We start from the raw sequence: 17,324 nt of genomic DNA on the forward strand, positions 1-17,324 counted from the left end.
CCACCTTTTCACCAATTACATCTTTGAATATTTTGTTTGTCAGTCTTTGGTATGTAGTCCCTGTAATTTTTCAAACTGAACGACAATATGTGGTAACCATAAGTACCTTCGTCTCTTAGAAAACATGTCCATAGTAAATCCTCCGGATCCATATGGATTTAATGATATCCATCTGCTGCATTAAGAAGTGAATTAATTGCATAACATGTCATTGAATCATCCAACATATGCAAGGCAATGGATACGAATCCTTTGGGCAAACCTTATTCAAATCTATAAAATCAACACACAAACGCCATTTGCGGTTAACTTCTTTCACTAGAACAACATTGGATATCCATTATGGATCGTAGACCTCATTTATGTGACCACAATCTTTTAGCTTTTTTTTTATCTCTGCTTGAATAATTTTTTGCTTTTCCATCCCATGGTTTCTTTTTTTATATAGATGACCGGAGTAGCATCCGAATTAATATTTAAAGAGTGCATCATAAGATCTGGAGAACCCATGTTATATCTTCAAGGCACCAAACAAAAGCGTCAATATTAGCCTTCAAAGTTTCCACCACGGTTGCCTTAAGTTGCTCTAAAATTTCTGCAGAGATGTGGACAGATTTTCCTTCGATAAGCTAAACTGTTTCTATAGCACCTATTGGTTCCACTCTTTCTTTCTCCTCCTCCATATTATCTTGCAATGGTTTCATAAACAAAGAAGCTATAAAGGTTTCTTGAGCAATAATTTGATTATTCTGTGCAACCGCTATGCCCCTCTAAGTTGGAATTTTCCATGCTAGATAATGGATGGAGATAGCTCATGCAGACTCTAACAAGAGCGATCTACCAATAATCACATTATAAGGTAAAACCGAATCAATAACCAAGAATTCGACCATTGTGTTCCATTTGACGGGACCATCGCTAATTGCTACCTTCACTTTTGTGCTACCCAATAAAGGTACTAAATGACCAGAAATCCCCACAAGAAGTGACAAAGTAGGAGATAACTTCTCTAGACTGAGGCGCAATGCTTCAAAACACTTTCGAGTTATGATATTGACTGAACTTCATATATCAATAAAACCCTTCGGGCCTTATACTCTTCCAAAAAAATCTCAATTACTAAGGCATCATTGTGTGCCTCACGAGAGAAATTTCCAAAAGGAAACTCATATCTAGACTCGGTTATTCATTTTTTATCTTTAAATACTCACTTTTTTTACTGACCGATCTTCCTTCGGTCTACCTGCAATTACATTGATTATGCCTCCAGGGGCATGCTCCAACTGATGTTTATCTTTAGGCTCCCTTTATTTAATTGCATTCTTAAGAAATTTGTCTAGCTTCCTAGCCTTAGCCATTTTGTTGATCTCAACTGCCAACTGTCTGCAGTCTTCGGTATCATGACCTTCACACTTGTGAAACTCACAATATAGACCATTGTGCCTTTGATCTAATGCTTTTAGCTTCGGTGGGTACTGAATGTGCTATATGTTTGACTCCACCCAATATAAAATTTCCTTTCTAGTAGCGTTAAAAGGAGCATAATTTTTTATCAGTTTGTTCTTTGGATCTCGTATGCTCATCCCAGCACATGTGACTTTTAGACTCATTCGGATGATGGATTAGTCCAAACCGATCCTTTAATAATGAATTTAATCGGTGACCAGTCCATTTGATGAAATCACATGCTCTCCTTATAAGGTCTAAGAATGTTTTCAGCCTTCGAGCTGTTAATTCAGTGGAATCATGACGAGCACCTCTACTCCTTTAAGGATCTGTATCCTTCAAGCTTTGGAACTTGTTTAGGAGGTGTAGGTGAATGATAATGTCTTCGGTATGATGGACTAATATTCTTCTCTTTCGATCTTCCTCTAATAACCCCAAGATGAGATTCCTTTGAGGAACCTCTTTTCCTTGGATAGGTTTGAAAGATGTGATGCCCTGTAGAACAAGCTGTTAAACCATGTCTATCAACATACTTATTCGCCTTTCTTGCTTCTTTAAGCTCCGCCCTCATCACCTCCATCTGCATCGCATGTTCTGCCCTTAGGATATTCATAGACTCTTAAACAGAGCTATATTGTATATCAATTGCTTTGTTTGACCATCCATAAGTCGATGTTGTTCATGATCCGAATATCCCAAACATGCATCAATTTTTTGATCCAAAGCTGGTGAGATATGCAGAGGCTCCAACATATTATTACCAGCATATACTATGTCACAATTAGGTGCAGTCAAAGTACTAGGAACATCAAAAACTGGCTGAAAAAATGGCTGAACCACAAAGTTATTTAGGTAAGCCATTTGTACGAAGTTCTTTCATGTTCACCACACCACTTAATGTCTCTCAATCTGCAGAAGGCCTTGAACGGACCTAGATACAATAAACAAACAGTCAGGGAAGGGTCGGAATCAGTTATCCCCTCTCTGATGCTTAAGTCAATGATGTACTTGAAGATAACTTGAAAGCATAATGTATTTAGAGAATAATTGTGCACCTTATGATGTTTGCTAATGAGCTATTTATAGACATTCACAAGCATACTTGTGATAGAATACCTTTTCATGTCTAAGTGGTTGATTGGCTCATACACCATTCCCTTTTTCACATTTTTTTTTGTAAGATACATCGTGTTATTGGGATTAGGAACGCATCCTTGGAGTCCGGAATGCTTATTAGTCCACGTGTCCGGTTAGTTGTGCTCTATGCTAAAGCTTCCGATTGGTACACATGTCCCTCATTTCCTTTTATTCCGTGCAATATCATATAGTAATAAAGAGTTAATCATTTCACATTAAAGAAGTTTAATAAGCTAATTAAACATCTTTAAATTCAAAGAGATTAATCAAACATCCTTAAGAAGGGCAATCAATTTTTTAAATTAAGTTCAGTAGGTCTCATCATGTTTTCAGCCTAATTTTCTCATCATATTCCAACAAAGTATTATTTTTTCCTCTATGGAACAAGTAGGCCCATCAACCATCCATGTCTGTCTCCATGGGCTCTACTATCTTATCTGATTGACATACTCACCAGTCACCAACTGCTAAATTGGAAATAAAACTCTATCAATTATGTGTTTCATTTCTCTTTTTCTATTATTTTCTGGGAATTTCCAACAGAAACCATTTCTATGTATCAAATTTATCATTTGACAAAATTCTTACTAAAGTCAAACTTATGTTAGTTAAGAACAGTTATTAGTATATGCATAAACCTAACTTACAATTAGTATTTTATTTCATGTTACACATTCATACATATACATACATACAAGATTAGGAAGAGCAAAATAAACAAATGAGCATAATCACAACCTAAGGTCTAAGTCCAGTTTATTCAATTCTGGAGTTTGTTCTTTAACGACACGAAAACTTCCAGGCCAGGCCAAATCCACTGATTCATCGAGCATAAATGGTGTGAAACCATACCCCGAACCCTCAAACCGAGCAACTAAACTAGACCGGTCACTGCTAGGCTTGTGCACAAGAGAATGAGCTTGAACACCAAGTGATCGAACTGGGACGGGATTGAAAGGAAAGGCTAGTGCTGTATTTGCCATCATCATTCTATGATGAGACTGAAATCTTTTAACAGCTCCTCTTTCTCTTTTGTGTGCATTCTGATGCCCTCCTAATGCCTGTGAGCTATAAAATTTTCTCATGCAGAAATTACACGAAAACACCTTGTTTCCTGCAGGAGGAGCAGCAGCAGCAGGTTTTGAAGATGAAGATGATTCAGGATCACATTCTGTAGCTGTCACAACCTCGTTTCGGCTCCGGCCGCCTAAACTCAACCATTCCTTCATGTTATCATCTTGTTTATCTTCGTTATGAGTAAATTTTGATTCAGCATCTTCTTTATGGTCACTCTGGAAAAACATGGTAAGCTCAAGGTTTTGTTATGTAGAGAGTAAAGGGAGGAGAGCCTTGTGGTTATATAAAACATGGGATATATTAGAGAATTTAATGGAGAAATAAGTGGAAGAGGACATTATTAAAAAAAAGTATTATTATTTAATTGGTGATCCCACAAAAAGAGATGTTTAGAGCTCGCTTTCAACTTTTTTATTAATCTCTTATAATACTACAAAAGAGATCCTATTAAAACAGAAGCTAAGTTGTTTATAATGTTATCAGTAGTCAAATCCTGATTGCATCTAGTTGTCCACCGACGAGTCTTTATCTTCTAATTCTAAGGTTTAGTTAATTAAAAACAATTCTTTTTTTTAACCCTTATGAAAATTTCATGTGATTTTATATATATGTATCACATGGTCAAATGGAAGTCTTCTGGGTTATCAGGAAAGTACTGAGGACCCATGCCGTACAGGTTAAACTTGGCTTGTAACAGAATAATTTAGATAGAAAATTTGTCCTATCAAAGTCCATTAAGTAAGTAGAGATTCAAAGGAAAAGTGACAGACATAACTGGAACTAGTAATAAAGGTATGTTTTTTACTCATTATCTTCATGGGTGAGTTGAACTTGAGTTGAGAACAGTCAACTTCTAACTTGTACCCAAAATAAGAAAAGGGGGATAAGGAGGGGAGCATTTACATTTACTTTTATAGCAGCATTATCCAAAAGGTAAGTGATTGGTTAAGTTAAATTATAAGAAAAAGACTATATTAGGGATTGAGGGGTCCATGATGATGGTGATAATGAAGAAAGAAGAGTGGTGGGATGTCCATTTCTAATTGGGTTTTGATACTAAAATTATAAAAAAGGATCTGATCTATGTGGGTGTCTCCATGTAGTGGGCAATGTATATCTACAGTGGAAGAGCATTCAGAACCACTTATGTTTATTCTCAGAATCTTTGATGTTCTAATAATTATCTATATATATATATAACACATCATCCTCACCTCAACTTGTCCACAAAAGAAAAAGAAAAAAAACTTTATCGGGCTCCTAATTTTCAAAATGTATCGATAGCTTTCTTAACTTGCTTAAAATGTTCTGATACCTTCCTTTTAAAATGTTCCGATAGTCATCTCAACCAATTAATCTCTCAGTTGCAAAGAAGTAAATTACATGTTAAAGGTATGATGCACGAGCCTTAAAAAATCAAACAAATTCACATAAGCGACACATCGGACTTGCACTAACATGGGGTTAATTTATTTATTTTTCACTGTAAAAAGCCTAACTTTGTTAATTATGTTTTAACATTTTTCACTTTTGCCTTTGTTTTAAAAATCAGTTACACAGAGAGGAAAAGTTGTTACAGTTGGAGCAATTCTACTCAAGTAACAGGAGATATTAGGTTTCGCAATAAAAAATTAATTAGCTCCCTTTTTTTTGTGCATGTTAGTCTAAGTCCAACATGTCGCTTATATGTCAATTCACTTGATTTTTCCAAGACGCGCGCAATATATTTTCACATGCAATTTAATTTTTTTGCAACTGAGGATACATTTTAAGCAAATTAAGGAGACTATCGGGACACTTAAAAATTCGAAGAGTCAATAGAAGTTCTTTTTAATAAGTTCAGGTGCGGAAGATATACTTGAGAGCGTGTAACGAACGCAGCTTTCATGCCTAAAGGTTCCTTGAGATAAAATAATTGTGGTGTTGGAATGCTGAGTCAGATATTTCTAACATCAACACTAGTGAAATAAACTAAAGACTAACCAATAACATTTAAATAATAATGTTGAATGATCAGTAACCTTTGTCTAGTTAGACAATAAGCATTGTCAATAATTCAATTTGTGAAGAAACTGTACCTCTTACCTTTTCTTTGCTGTCATCTCCTACCTGGCCAAACTTTAGACTTCCGGTCCATGTTTACCCCAAAACAATGTTTTTTAGGCGTGTCCGCGACTATACTAGTGTGACGACCCCATCCTGAGAGTAAAGCATCCTACGTCAGAAATGAAGAGAGAGAGACTGCACTATATTAGTTAGTAAGATGGACTTCCAATACATAATAGACTCGTACTAAAGTCGTGAGATTCTCAAAGAATGGAACTTGAGCCAAAGCAGACATAATCTTATCATCATGGAATCAAGATTGAAGATTGAAGCAGTTGTTGACAAAGATGAAACAGGATGCAACAAGGAGAAAAAGAAGGAAGATGAGATATGCTTGTCAACTAGGTAATGAATGAGCTAAAGATGATGCAAACCTATCCTATCATATTACTAGTGCTTATCCCTTTCAAAAAGTTTGGCTATAAAGCAGTAAGTTTGAGTTACGTGGCTCCCAATTTTATGGTGTTTCAACATAATATTCATTGTGATCATTCTCATATCTCATTCATCCTTCAGGGATGCTTCAGTTCAACTGATTGTTGGAGGAGAGAATATTGAGAGTTGCACATGATATCCGTCATCAAGACAAAGACCCGACATAACTTTAGCCATGGATCTGGTACCACATCTAGAAATCCTCCAATATATACTTTTAGCTAACTTTGTGAAAGCTATAGTTTACAAGTGGGTGCACAGGAGTTTAGCCCCAATCAATACACAATTATGGGAATCCTTCCTACAACAATTTACCCTACTTTCTACCCATTTCACTTCCCAGGTGATTCTACAGGACTTCCTATAGTTATCAAAAGCACGCCTCAAGCTCCTCAAAAGGCGCTAGGCTCCAGGCATGTCGCTTGAAAAGCCAAAAAGCAGGCTCTGTTAATGAGGCGCATGCCTTTTGTGAGCATTGTTGGAGGCACGCCTAGGCGCAATTTCAATATCAACCTTTCTCTATCTATATTATCTACAGCTGAAGAAAGTATTTATCATGTTAGGGTAGAAAAAGTATCATGAATACCTCCAGTGACAGATCCAGGATTCACGGCCTCTCGTGATTTATAGGTGTTAAATTGATATTTTTGGTGTTTTTACGTAAAAAAAAAATTAAAAACCCGTACACAATTTTCATAGAATTTTTAGCGTTTTCTGGTGACTAGTGGGTGCTCAAGCCCTCCAAACCCCCTCTGTATCCGTCCCTGAATATCACTACTTCAACTGCTAGGCCTAGGTAAAAGGAGAAATCTAAAGCAATATCTTGATGTTGGAAATGATAGTGGTGGTGATGACTTTGACTAGTGATCTATGGAGACGTTAGTCTTGATGAGAAGTAGAATTTGGTAAAACTTTAGTTTTACATTTAGAATTTATTATTATGAGTTAGGATTATGGAAGAGTTAATAGTTAATTTAGAATTTATAATTAAGATTATGGATAATTGGATATGATTTGATAACTATTATTCCATTTTAGAAATGTCTGATTGCTGAGTGCCCTTTGACAAAGGGCACTTGCCTTATATTGAATAAGGAATTACCCCCTAGACCCTAGACCCCTAGTGTGATTTGTGCCTTTAATAACTATGGGTCCTCCAAAACTAGTAGATAACACCAGACAGTCATATCAAAATTTCACTAGTGCCTAATCTTTCTCCACGAGTATCTTACAAGTTATATTGAATAAAATAATGTAGTAAAACATCAGAACCAACCTGGCATTCCTGGAAGTTGATAACCACCACCAAATTAGGTATACAATCAAAAGTAGCTTCCACATTCCAATAATGACATGCTAGAAACCATAACTGCCTACCTATGATACATAAAATGATTCGGCCAGAGAAAACCACATTTTATTTTATTGCATTATGGGTCAGAGATGGAGACAAAAAGTTATCAGAGTTCCAGTTATGTGGGACAAAGTGCCTCTCATAATATTAACATCACCATGTGCTAAAAAAACACAAAGCCTTTCTGCACATTGGCTTATATAGTTTACACCCATGTTTTGCCTCTTTTGGATTTAATGAACATTTTCTCACTATATCCAGAAAGCAATCAAGTTCAACCTCACTCAGGCTCAACTAAAATAGTTCATAAGGCATGCAATTTTTTTCTATAAACCGTTCTTTTCCTTCACAGAAGAACCTTGTTTTTTTTTTCTATAAACAGTTCAACAGTGTCCTTTTTCCGAAAGTACTAAACATCCACGAAGGATATAAATATAAGGGTAAATAATTTATTTATCTCCAAATTTGTACATATTTGATCCTTCTATTTTCATAAATAGATTATAGGGTCCTTAAGTTTTGTTAAAATCAACTGCTTAGTCTTTCATCCATAATTTTGTATGTTAACGGTTAAATTTTATGCAAAATGATAAGTTTACTTTTCTATCATTAATTAATTTAAATTTATGTTATTTAATTAGATATTATAGAATTTTTTTTACTATTATATTAATGCAAGTATGAAAAATAATATTAAATTTCTAATTCACTGATTAATAATCGATTAAAGAAAATACAATTAACTAATAATTTATTTTATTTGTAACCTAATCATTTGATTTATTTATCTACTATGATATATTTGGTAATTTCTTCTTTATAGGTGGTATGTCTCCTATATGGATAGTTGTATCTATATAGGTATAATCATATTTTCCTTCGTGGAAAAACAAAAGAGTTTTGTCTATCATTATATAGATCTAGCTCATTGAACATCATAAAATCATTTTCTAGGGAAAAAGACTATGAAATCGATTCTGGTTAAAATGTTTCTCGTTGTTGTGCCAAAAACAGTTTCAAGCAATATCTACTGTTGCTCTATCACGATTTATGATATTGAAAACTTTTCTGATGTACTTCTGGATTGTAATTTTTTAATTACTTATTTCGAGATGTACTATTTTTCCTATGAATGAAACAATTAGATTTCTTCTTAAAAAAAAAAAAACTTGTGATAAAAGGTTAAACTTATCATTTTTCACAAAACTTAACCTTAGACTAGTAGAATTATGGATGAAGGCATTAACTCGATGACATGCATAAATTCAATGACTAATAAATTATTTACACAGGATATAATTGTTGAAATTATGATCTTGTGATTCAAAGTTTGTTATTTGACTAGGTCTAGTTTTACCAAGTCTTTATTTGTTAGTGAAATAATTGGTGGAGATTTTATTGTTTGCTTTAAAATCTCCTTTATAGTTGCATTATAAGCCTATAAGAGGGCCATAGGTCTGTATCTTTCAATTGTGCAGAAAACAGACATATCCAATAAAATTGTTAGCACCATTTTCTTCTTTTCTTCTGTATTCTTCTCAAAAATCCCAACAATTGGTATCAGAGCCTCAGTGATCTTTAAGGGATCTGTGAGTATTTGAAGCAGAACTCAACCATGGAATGATTGAGGGAATTTTCTTGAAAATTGAAAATTACTCGGCATGGTGATTGTGAGAAACATGATCAAGAAGAAAAAGAAGGTTGACACAAGGAGAAGCCTCAGCGTTTCAAATGCAAAAGAAAAAGTCACAGAAGAAAATGTCAATTTGACATGTTGATGAAGAATTAGTATCTTGATGTTGGCGAGAAGTGCTCCAATTAATAAATGAAGGTCGGTGAGAAGTGCACCGAGAAGACATTTACGGTGAGAAGTGCACCGAGAAGCCATTAGTGGAGAGAAGTGCTCCAATTAGAAGATGATGATGGAAAGTACATCATATTTCAAAAAAAAAAAAAAAAACTTTGAATCAGGAGGGAATGTTGAGATTATGATCTTGTGATTCAAAGTTTGTTATTTGACTAGGTCTAGTTTTACCAAGTCTTTATTTGGTAGTGAAATAATTGGTGGAGATTTTATTGTTTGCTTTAAAATCTCCTTTATGGTTGCATTATAGCCTATAAAAGGGCCATAGGTCTGTATCTTTCAATTGTGCAGAACACAGACATATCCAATAAAATTGTTAGCACCATTTTCTTCTTTTCTTCTGTATTCTTCTCAAAAATCCCAACAATAATGACTAGAAGTACATAATCAACATTGGATTTATATCATCTCGATAAATAGATGCATTTTTTAGCTTTTAAGGACATATAGGCTCTTGAACTATCTACATAGGATGAATTTCCCCAAATATATATATAAGAGAAAGGCACGGGTAGGGTGGCAATTTTTGACACAAAAACCCGATAAGATAAGATTGATACGATTATCTTTTTTCTGGAATTTATATCATATATACATAACACAATTTTGACACGAAACTTGAAATTGCCACCCCTTGTGATGCAGAAAGGGATTGAGAAAAAAAGTGTTGATTTTGACTATTAAAAAATCAAAGGAAAAAATTTACAAGTTTAGGAATCTCGAAAATCTCTAAATGACAAAAGAGATGAACACTAGCTTCCATTGAAGTTTTTAGATTTTTTATAGAAGTTTTAGATTTTTTATTAATGAAAAGATTTCACTACAAATCATAAAAGGGTTTAAATGCCCTTAGAAATCATAGGAAAAAAATTACATAAAAACCTTAACATTAAACAACTAAAACATAACTTAAGGGGCACAAAAGGAATAAGGAAAAGCACAGGGCATAATAGTAAATAATTGAAATGGCAAATTTGTAAAATTAGAATCATTAAAGGAGGTGGGGCTCGCCAGGTTTGAAGATCTCTGCTCAAAGGAAGAGCAATTTGCGGGTAGATTACTGGGCGTTTTCACGCCCAACCCAGACTGAGGTCTCTGCTCAAAGGAAGAGCAATTGGCGGATAGATTGTTGGGCGTTTTCACGCCCAAAGGGACCTCAGTCGCTACTGCCCAGATTTTAATGGGCTCGGGTCGCCGATCCCAACCTTGATAGGCTACCTGGCCCCCTGAAATGGCCTTTCCCCACGCGCTTTGCTCCTCAACGCTTAGCTGATGCAACCCAAACACCTCGTATCCTCCCTAATCCTCTGGAACACCTCGAATACTCACTTGGTTCTCTTAGAAAGGATTAGACGGATTTATGTCCATATGAATATGAACAACATTTTCCTACCAATAAGAGTGGGTCCAAGTGGTAAGGCACTCGTATCGTACCTTTACTTGATAGGTTTGAGATTCCAGTCTTCATTTCATTAAAATTTAGCATCTATTGATAGATAATCTATAAACTAATCCTTATCAAGATCTGTGTTGTCCTGGCCTTATGAATGGATGGACTTCACACCTAAACTTTTTGTCTACCAAAAAAAAACATCAACAACTGCTTCCATTTATTTTAGTTGGCGTGACTCATCCCAAATTGGATAGGTCAAAGGCTATCCTAAAAGAATTAGTAAAAGCCTACTCATGTAGTCAATTCGAGTTCAATATCCTTTTCGTAATTCTAGCTGTACAAAATGACCCTCAATTGACTCATCCAATACGACATTTGTAAAATACTCAAGTGGTAGTTGCATTTTATGAATGTAATTTAAGCCTTTTGCTGTGTTCTTTTGAGTTTATTTTTGCTTGATTTTAAACCATCTATTGCTTATCCTGTCGTAGGTTAAGACTGATGATGATCTATTAGAAAAAAAAAAGTGATTTGAAGCAAATTAGGATAAGACGTGGTTGTCATTATGAAGCAAACTCATGTCCAAGTCTACATTGCATAAGACATACTTTTATCTTATCTATCATTTCATGTTACCCTCCTAGACTAGTGCAAGTGAGATGGCCACATCACATATCAGACTTGCTGTTCAAGGGCACCATTTTTACCCTATAACAAAGATGTTTTAGCAGCCATAAAAGAGGGTCTCATCCTAGCCTCCATCTTTGAAGAATGTTTGAGCAAATACACAAGGATTGAAGATTTAAGTTTCAAAAGAGAGATTTAACCTCATAAACCTGCGCAGATATAGGACAAGGTCATTTAACCTAAGATAACTAATACTCTAAGGACCATCCATTCCAGGTTGAGGTTTTCCTACACCATGAAGATACTAAAATATAAATTTCAGAAAGCAATTGAAATTCTTATGATATGCTATGCCACATTCATAGATTCACCACCCAACCCATTCAGGAGGTTTAGCTCGGCAACAAGAGAAGTTCTACAAAGAAAGAAAGGCATACCTTATATTTCTTTATAAACAGTGTCACTCGCTAATTTTCTCATGGATAATAACAAGCTTCAAAGGATATAGAAAGAATAATTACAAATTGGATTCAAATTTTTCCTGTACAAATGATTCAAATTAACTATTTAGGCCATCTGGATTCTTGAACTATTCAGCTTCAGACAAGTCGTACTGAGTTAAAAAAAAAAAAAAAAGTTCTAACTTGGTGCAACTCATCCTGATATGGGTAGTTGGAAAATCTATTTCTACTAAAAAGTTAAATTTAGTACACTCAACTTGCAATTTTTGTCCTAAGCTTGACCAAACGTTGGGTCACCCAAATTGACGCTCGAAAAAATATTTTAGTGGTATCGTATTACATGAATACATTATAAACCTATCACATCACTTTGTTGATTTGAGTTTATTTTGCTTGATTTACAACCATCTATTGCTCATTTGCTTATTTTATTATCTGTTGAAAACGACTATCTATTTCAAAGCAATGATTTCAAGCAAACTAGGATAAGACATGGTTCTCTGAAGCAAATTCAACCTTCAGTCTATATTGCATAAGACACAAGTGTCTTATTTATCATTTTGTGTTGTCTTTTCGCACAAGTGGCGTAACATGCTATCTCTTAGACTTGTTATTTAAGTAAATGGTTTTTACCCTATAAAAAGATTGTTTAGCTGTCATAAGAGACGTTCTTGAACTAGCCTCCACTTTTGAAATATATTTGAGCATAGGAGAGCAAAACCATATGAAAAAAATGCAAAGTTTGAAGATTAATGCATCAACAGGGAGTATTGACCTTAAGTATATGGGCTATTTATACTATCTGTGTTTGTTTTCTAAGTAAAGATATGCATTTAATGCAAGTTAAACCATAAGCTCTAGGTAAATCCATAGATTTTTTCTTCTTTTTTGAGTTCTTTTTAATTTGTCTTTATATCATCTTAATATATTTCCGTACTTGCTTTCTCTTATCATCTTGTCTCAAGAACATAAGGTCATGAGATTTCAGCAGTTGTTGGTCCTTGACTCCCCAAAGCATGTGAGGTTGTGTGATAGAATGCACTGACCTGAATTTTTGCGCCTATCAAGTTGATTCATCCAACTCGACACTTGTAAATTACTTTGATTTGGGGTGAAAATTAACTTAAAAGTTGGTCTCAATTGACGGATTGGCCAAAAAAGCTAAATTGGGTCAGTTCCTCTATCAACTAAATGTTCAAGGTCAATTTGTACTTTTTGGCATAACATAATAGAACAAAGAACTCATGATTTCTGGCCAAAAAACAAAATTCAGACAAGCCAATTCCTAAAAATGATAGTACAAAATACTGAACCTACTTGAAATCACTTAATATGATCTCTATCAAAAGGAGAAGTACAAATGCAACAAAAATATAATTTGCAACTTACGTGCCTCCATCATCAAAGCAATCCACACTGATCTACTTCAAACTTGATAAAGCATATTGCTTAGTGCACCAATCCAATGGTTATTTCGAGTACCTACAGAACAAATAAAATCAACAAAATGAAATTTCCTAACAGAAATAAGCTCTCTCTCTTTCAATTCCTAACACATGAACAAAAGAATTTTTCTAGTAAATATCATAACCCATTAGGTGACGAATTGTAAATGAATGAAACATCCACAGAAATAAGCTATATCTTATTTCCAAGCTATATCTTTCTCAATTCTTAACAGCTCATTTCCAAGCATTCACAAACGTTTACTCGCACAAGGAAACCAGTGAACTTCATAAAATTACACAAGAAAAGAAAACATCTGTCAGATGTGCTGAAAATTGTAGCTCCTTCAGGACCTCTCTCAGCTTGATTAACCAGAAGTCCAGAATTAATTCAGTAGGATAATAGTTCGTTTTTCCATTTTTGTTGTGGTTAAACTTATGATTTTGTTCATGCTCAGTTTCAAATTCATCCAGTAGTTTCTTTAATATGTGATATAAGTGTTCCTGAAGATTACAACTTAAGCACATTTATGTTAGTTGCTTAGTGAGAGGTTAAGCAATCTCTCGAGATCTATGAGGCACCGATACGGGTACGCATACGGGCACGGGTAAGTCATTATAATCATTTTCATGATCTTCATCTACAAATATTTAATACGGATTAGCTTTTACTCCCTCCATTCTTTTTTATATGTCGTTTAAGGTTTTTCATCAAGACCAATGCAATATTAATGAGACTATTAAAATGACTAATGTACCCTTAATACTTTTCTCCTGGATCTCTACTTTCTATGCAAAATTTCTCTCTCTTATTAATTTTTATGACTTAATTAAGATAATTTGCATTAATAATTATATCTCTCTCTTACAATAAATAGGGGCAAATTAGAGAAAGTATTGTAAAAAGTGCATTGGTAATACAAAACGACATATAAAAATGAACAAATTCAAAAGTCCAAAACGTCATATAATAAAAAACGGAGGGAGTAGTTTTTTATTTATTTTTTGGCAATGAAAAGGCAGGTCTGGGCTGGTTTAGTTAATTATTTATATTAGGGATTTATATTTAATTTTTATATATATATATTAGTCCTTATTTTTGTAAAGTTATTTACAAAAAATCTTGAGTTTTACCTAATTAACTCTGAAACATATCCCCGAAGTATCCCATGTATCCCCATAATTAAAATAAAAAATAAAAAATAAAAAATGGCATACTTGTTTTTCCATATCACGTACGTATCCCCACGTATCCATATCCCTGGAGTATCCGATACGCGTATGTCAACCTCTTACAAGTATCAGTGCTTCATAGCTTGAGATGCATCTACTACAATTTATACGGGGGCAATAATCTCTCTTTCAAATTGGAGGAGTTCACAATTGCTTTGCAGTTGTGATGATACTGTGAAACAAATATACATACCAATCCAATCTCAGTTGGTAACTGATATTCTCGTTAACTTACTCTTCTAAAATTGAATACATTTGTCCCTTTTCCTACTTTGTTTGCTAGTAATTACCAATTTTTTTTTCCTTTCAATTGTAAACCTCAGTTGCTCTATAACTTTTTTTTTTAAACATTCTAGTTCTAAATCATTCCTGGAAGAACTTTATTCCTGGAAGAATCATTCTTTATAATTTCACCTCTTTTTAAGGGGCTCACATACTGAAGATAGCACCAAAATAAGCTATGGCATCTATTAAACATTGACTGCAAACCATGATTCACCACATGAACAGCCTTTCTTCGTCAAGATTCCAAAAGGACTATGGAATAGAAATTAGAAAGATTTTGACAAATACTTCAATAAAATGTTTCAATCCCTTTGGTTTGTTTATGCCCCAATCTCCTAAGGTCAATTTCTTAACTAAATATGACATGGTTAGTGAAATGTAAGGCACTCAAATCCAAGAAAATCCAATCTAGAACAGAGATCACAGCCTGCCAAGAACATGCAGCAGCAGCAGCAGCAGCATAATTTACACACACACACAAGCATCAGAGTAACACAAAAGCACAAAAGAACAACTAAACAAGGAACAACCAAAAAGAAAAGTCTCATGAAGTTGTAATATTTCGATGGACGATGGTTAAAGATATTTAAATAAATGAAACTCCAAAATTATCAAAGGAAAAACGTTCTTAAATACGCAAGCTCATTGATTTTGAAGATTCAAGTAGGATAAAGAGTTTAAATTCTAATTGTTCTAAGCCATACAAACACACTATTAATCTAATTGTTCTCACATTATAAGAAGTGAGGCGTGAGGCGACCATCACCCTGTGCAGCAGCATTACTGGTTACGGTTGCGCAGAATCTAGAGATCAAACCATAGTCCTGTTCCAATAATTAGAGAGTCAAAATTAGAACAACTACGTTAAAGAGCCTATGCACATTATACATGCGTGAGTCCAAGAGTTTGAAGTACTAACCTAGTAAAGAGAGCGTCACGAGGGGCTCGAAGGGGAGGACAGACGTTCGAATTGGTATGGTATCGCCGTGGAGAGGAGTGATATGGCCTATAGCGCCAAGCCATTTTTGTTTATGACAGAGAGCTACGAGAAAGCCAGGGTTCATGCGAATGAAATTAATGGTTAGCCTTTTACATCGTCAATCTACGACGCCGTTTCCAATTCTCATACAAGTTTCCTCTTCTTTTTTTTTGTTGAAAAGAAAAGTTTCCTTAAAATTTTGTTCTTTTATTTTGGAAAACTTTATACTCTCTTTATTAATAATGATCGTTTTTTTATGAGGACATTAAATTGAATTTTCATCATGGCTTTAAGAATCTAACCAGACAGAAAACAAAATCTGAGGATCGGCCCTTGTGGACCACCGTCGCTGTCCTCCTAGCCCTTCTAGGTCGATCCGTCCTTTTCGCCGTTTCTGGGTCATATGCTGCCGGAATCGGCAACTGAGCTTCGACGAATAACCTCCTAAAATTAATAAGGAAGAGGAAGTCATCATTGAGAATGTCGACGCTGCAGAAGAACCGGAACGCTGGTGTATCATAGGCAGAATCCTAACACAGAAGCCTCTCAACGTCCGTTTCTTATTCTCGGCCTTGAGCGGACAGTGGAGGATGAACAGATTCACGATTGAGGAAGGAGAGGATGGTCGTTTTGTCTGTGAATTTCAGAGTAAAAGGGAACGGGATAGGGTTCTACGGGACGGGCCATGGGTGTTTGAAAGAAATATGGTGCTGCTAGCTAAGGTAAGTGGTCACGCAAAACCTTCTGAAATCCCATTAAATACTTGTCCGTTCTGGGTAAGGATATATGATCTCCCTTTGATCCAAAGAAACATGGCTATGTTACAAGCGATTGGAGCCAGAATTGGTTCAGTGGTACAATGTGGGGAAGAAGAAGTGCGAGCAATTGAAAAATACGCCCGGATCCGGGTCAATATTGATGTCACTAAACCACTGCTGCGCAAAATAAGAGTACGAAACAACTTAGGAGAACCTGGATGGATTTTCTTTCGGTATGAGAAACTATCTAACTATTGTTACTGGTGCGGGATCCTGGGTCATAATTATGAGGCCTGTAAGGTCATGCCAGAAGATATACAGGTCACAGAATGGCCCCACAGTCCAATCCTAAAAGCTTCTCCAGTGAAACTACAAGCATCCACAGGCCACCGTGTAGGCCACCGTAGTGTTACGTGATCCCAAGCAACGAATACCGCCGTCTCTACAAGTCAGGGGTCAGTTTGTAGGGAGGTAAACTCCAGAACAAAGCGGCAACTGATAGTTGACAACACTGCTGAGGGCGCAGAACAGGTGGGCGAAACAGAAACAGAGCCCCCGGCCACGGCACAGGAGACACACAGCAGTCAGATACCGAGCAAGGAAGGTAATACCCTTAATCCAAACCAAGTACAGGGGGAGAAACCTCAAAAAAGAGTACACATCCGATGGGACCGTAAGTAGAAAGGCGAGAGTAGCCAATGCAAAGGGAAGAACAACGAGGGGA

At 35.3% G+C, this 17,324-nt stretch overlaps 1 protein-coding gene and 1 long non-coding RNA gene across 2 annotated transcripts; both read right to left on the reverse strand.

Annotated features, from left to right (window-relative positions):
• Positions 1-3,201: 3,201 nt before the first annotated feature.
• On the reverse strand, positions 3,202-4,367 carry LOC136228947 (zinc finger protein 7-like). The gene has a single exon (XM_066017448.1). The coding sequence runs from the start codon at positions 3,885-3,887 to the stop codon at positions 3,315-3,317; it is 573 nt and encodes a 190-aa protein (XP_065873520.1). The 5' UTR covers positions 3,888-4,367; the 3' UTR covers positions 3,202-3,314.
• Positions 4,368-13,168: 8,801 nt separating this feature from the next.
• LOC136229152 (uncharacterized) lies at positions 13,169-15,906 on the reverse strand. The gene is made up of 3 exons (XR_010688998.1): positions 15,783-15,906; positions 15,597-15,687; positions 13,169-13,382 (listed from the first exon to the last, which is right to left on the reverse strand). It is a non-coding gene; the product is annotated as an uncharacterized lncRNA (long non-coding RNA).
• Between the last annotated feature and the right edge of the window lie 1,418 nt (positions 15,907-17,324).

The sequence above is a fragment of the Euphorbia lathyris genome, chromosome 5, assembly GCF_963576675.1.
Source record: "Euphorbia lathyris chromosome 5, ddEupLath1.1, whole genome shotgun sequence".
Lineage (NCBI taxonomy): Eukaryota > Viridiplantae > Streptophyta > Magnoliopsida > Malpighiales > Euphorbiaceae > Euphorbia > Euphorbia lathyris.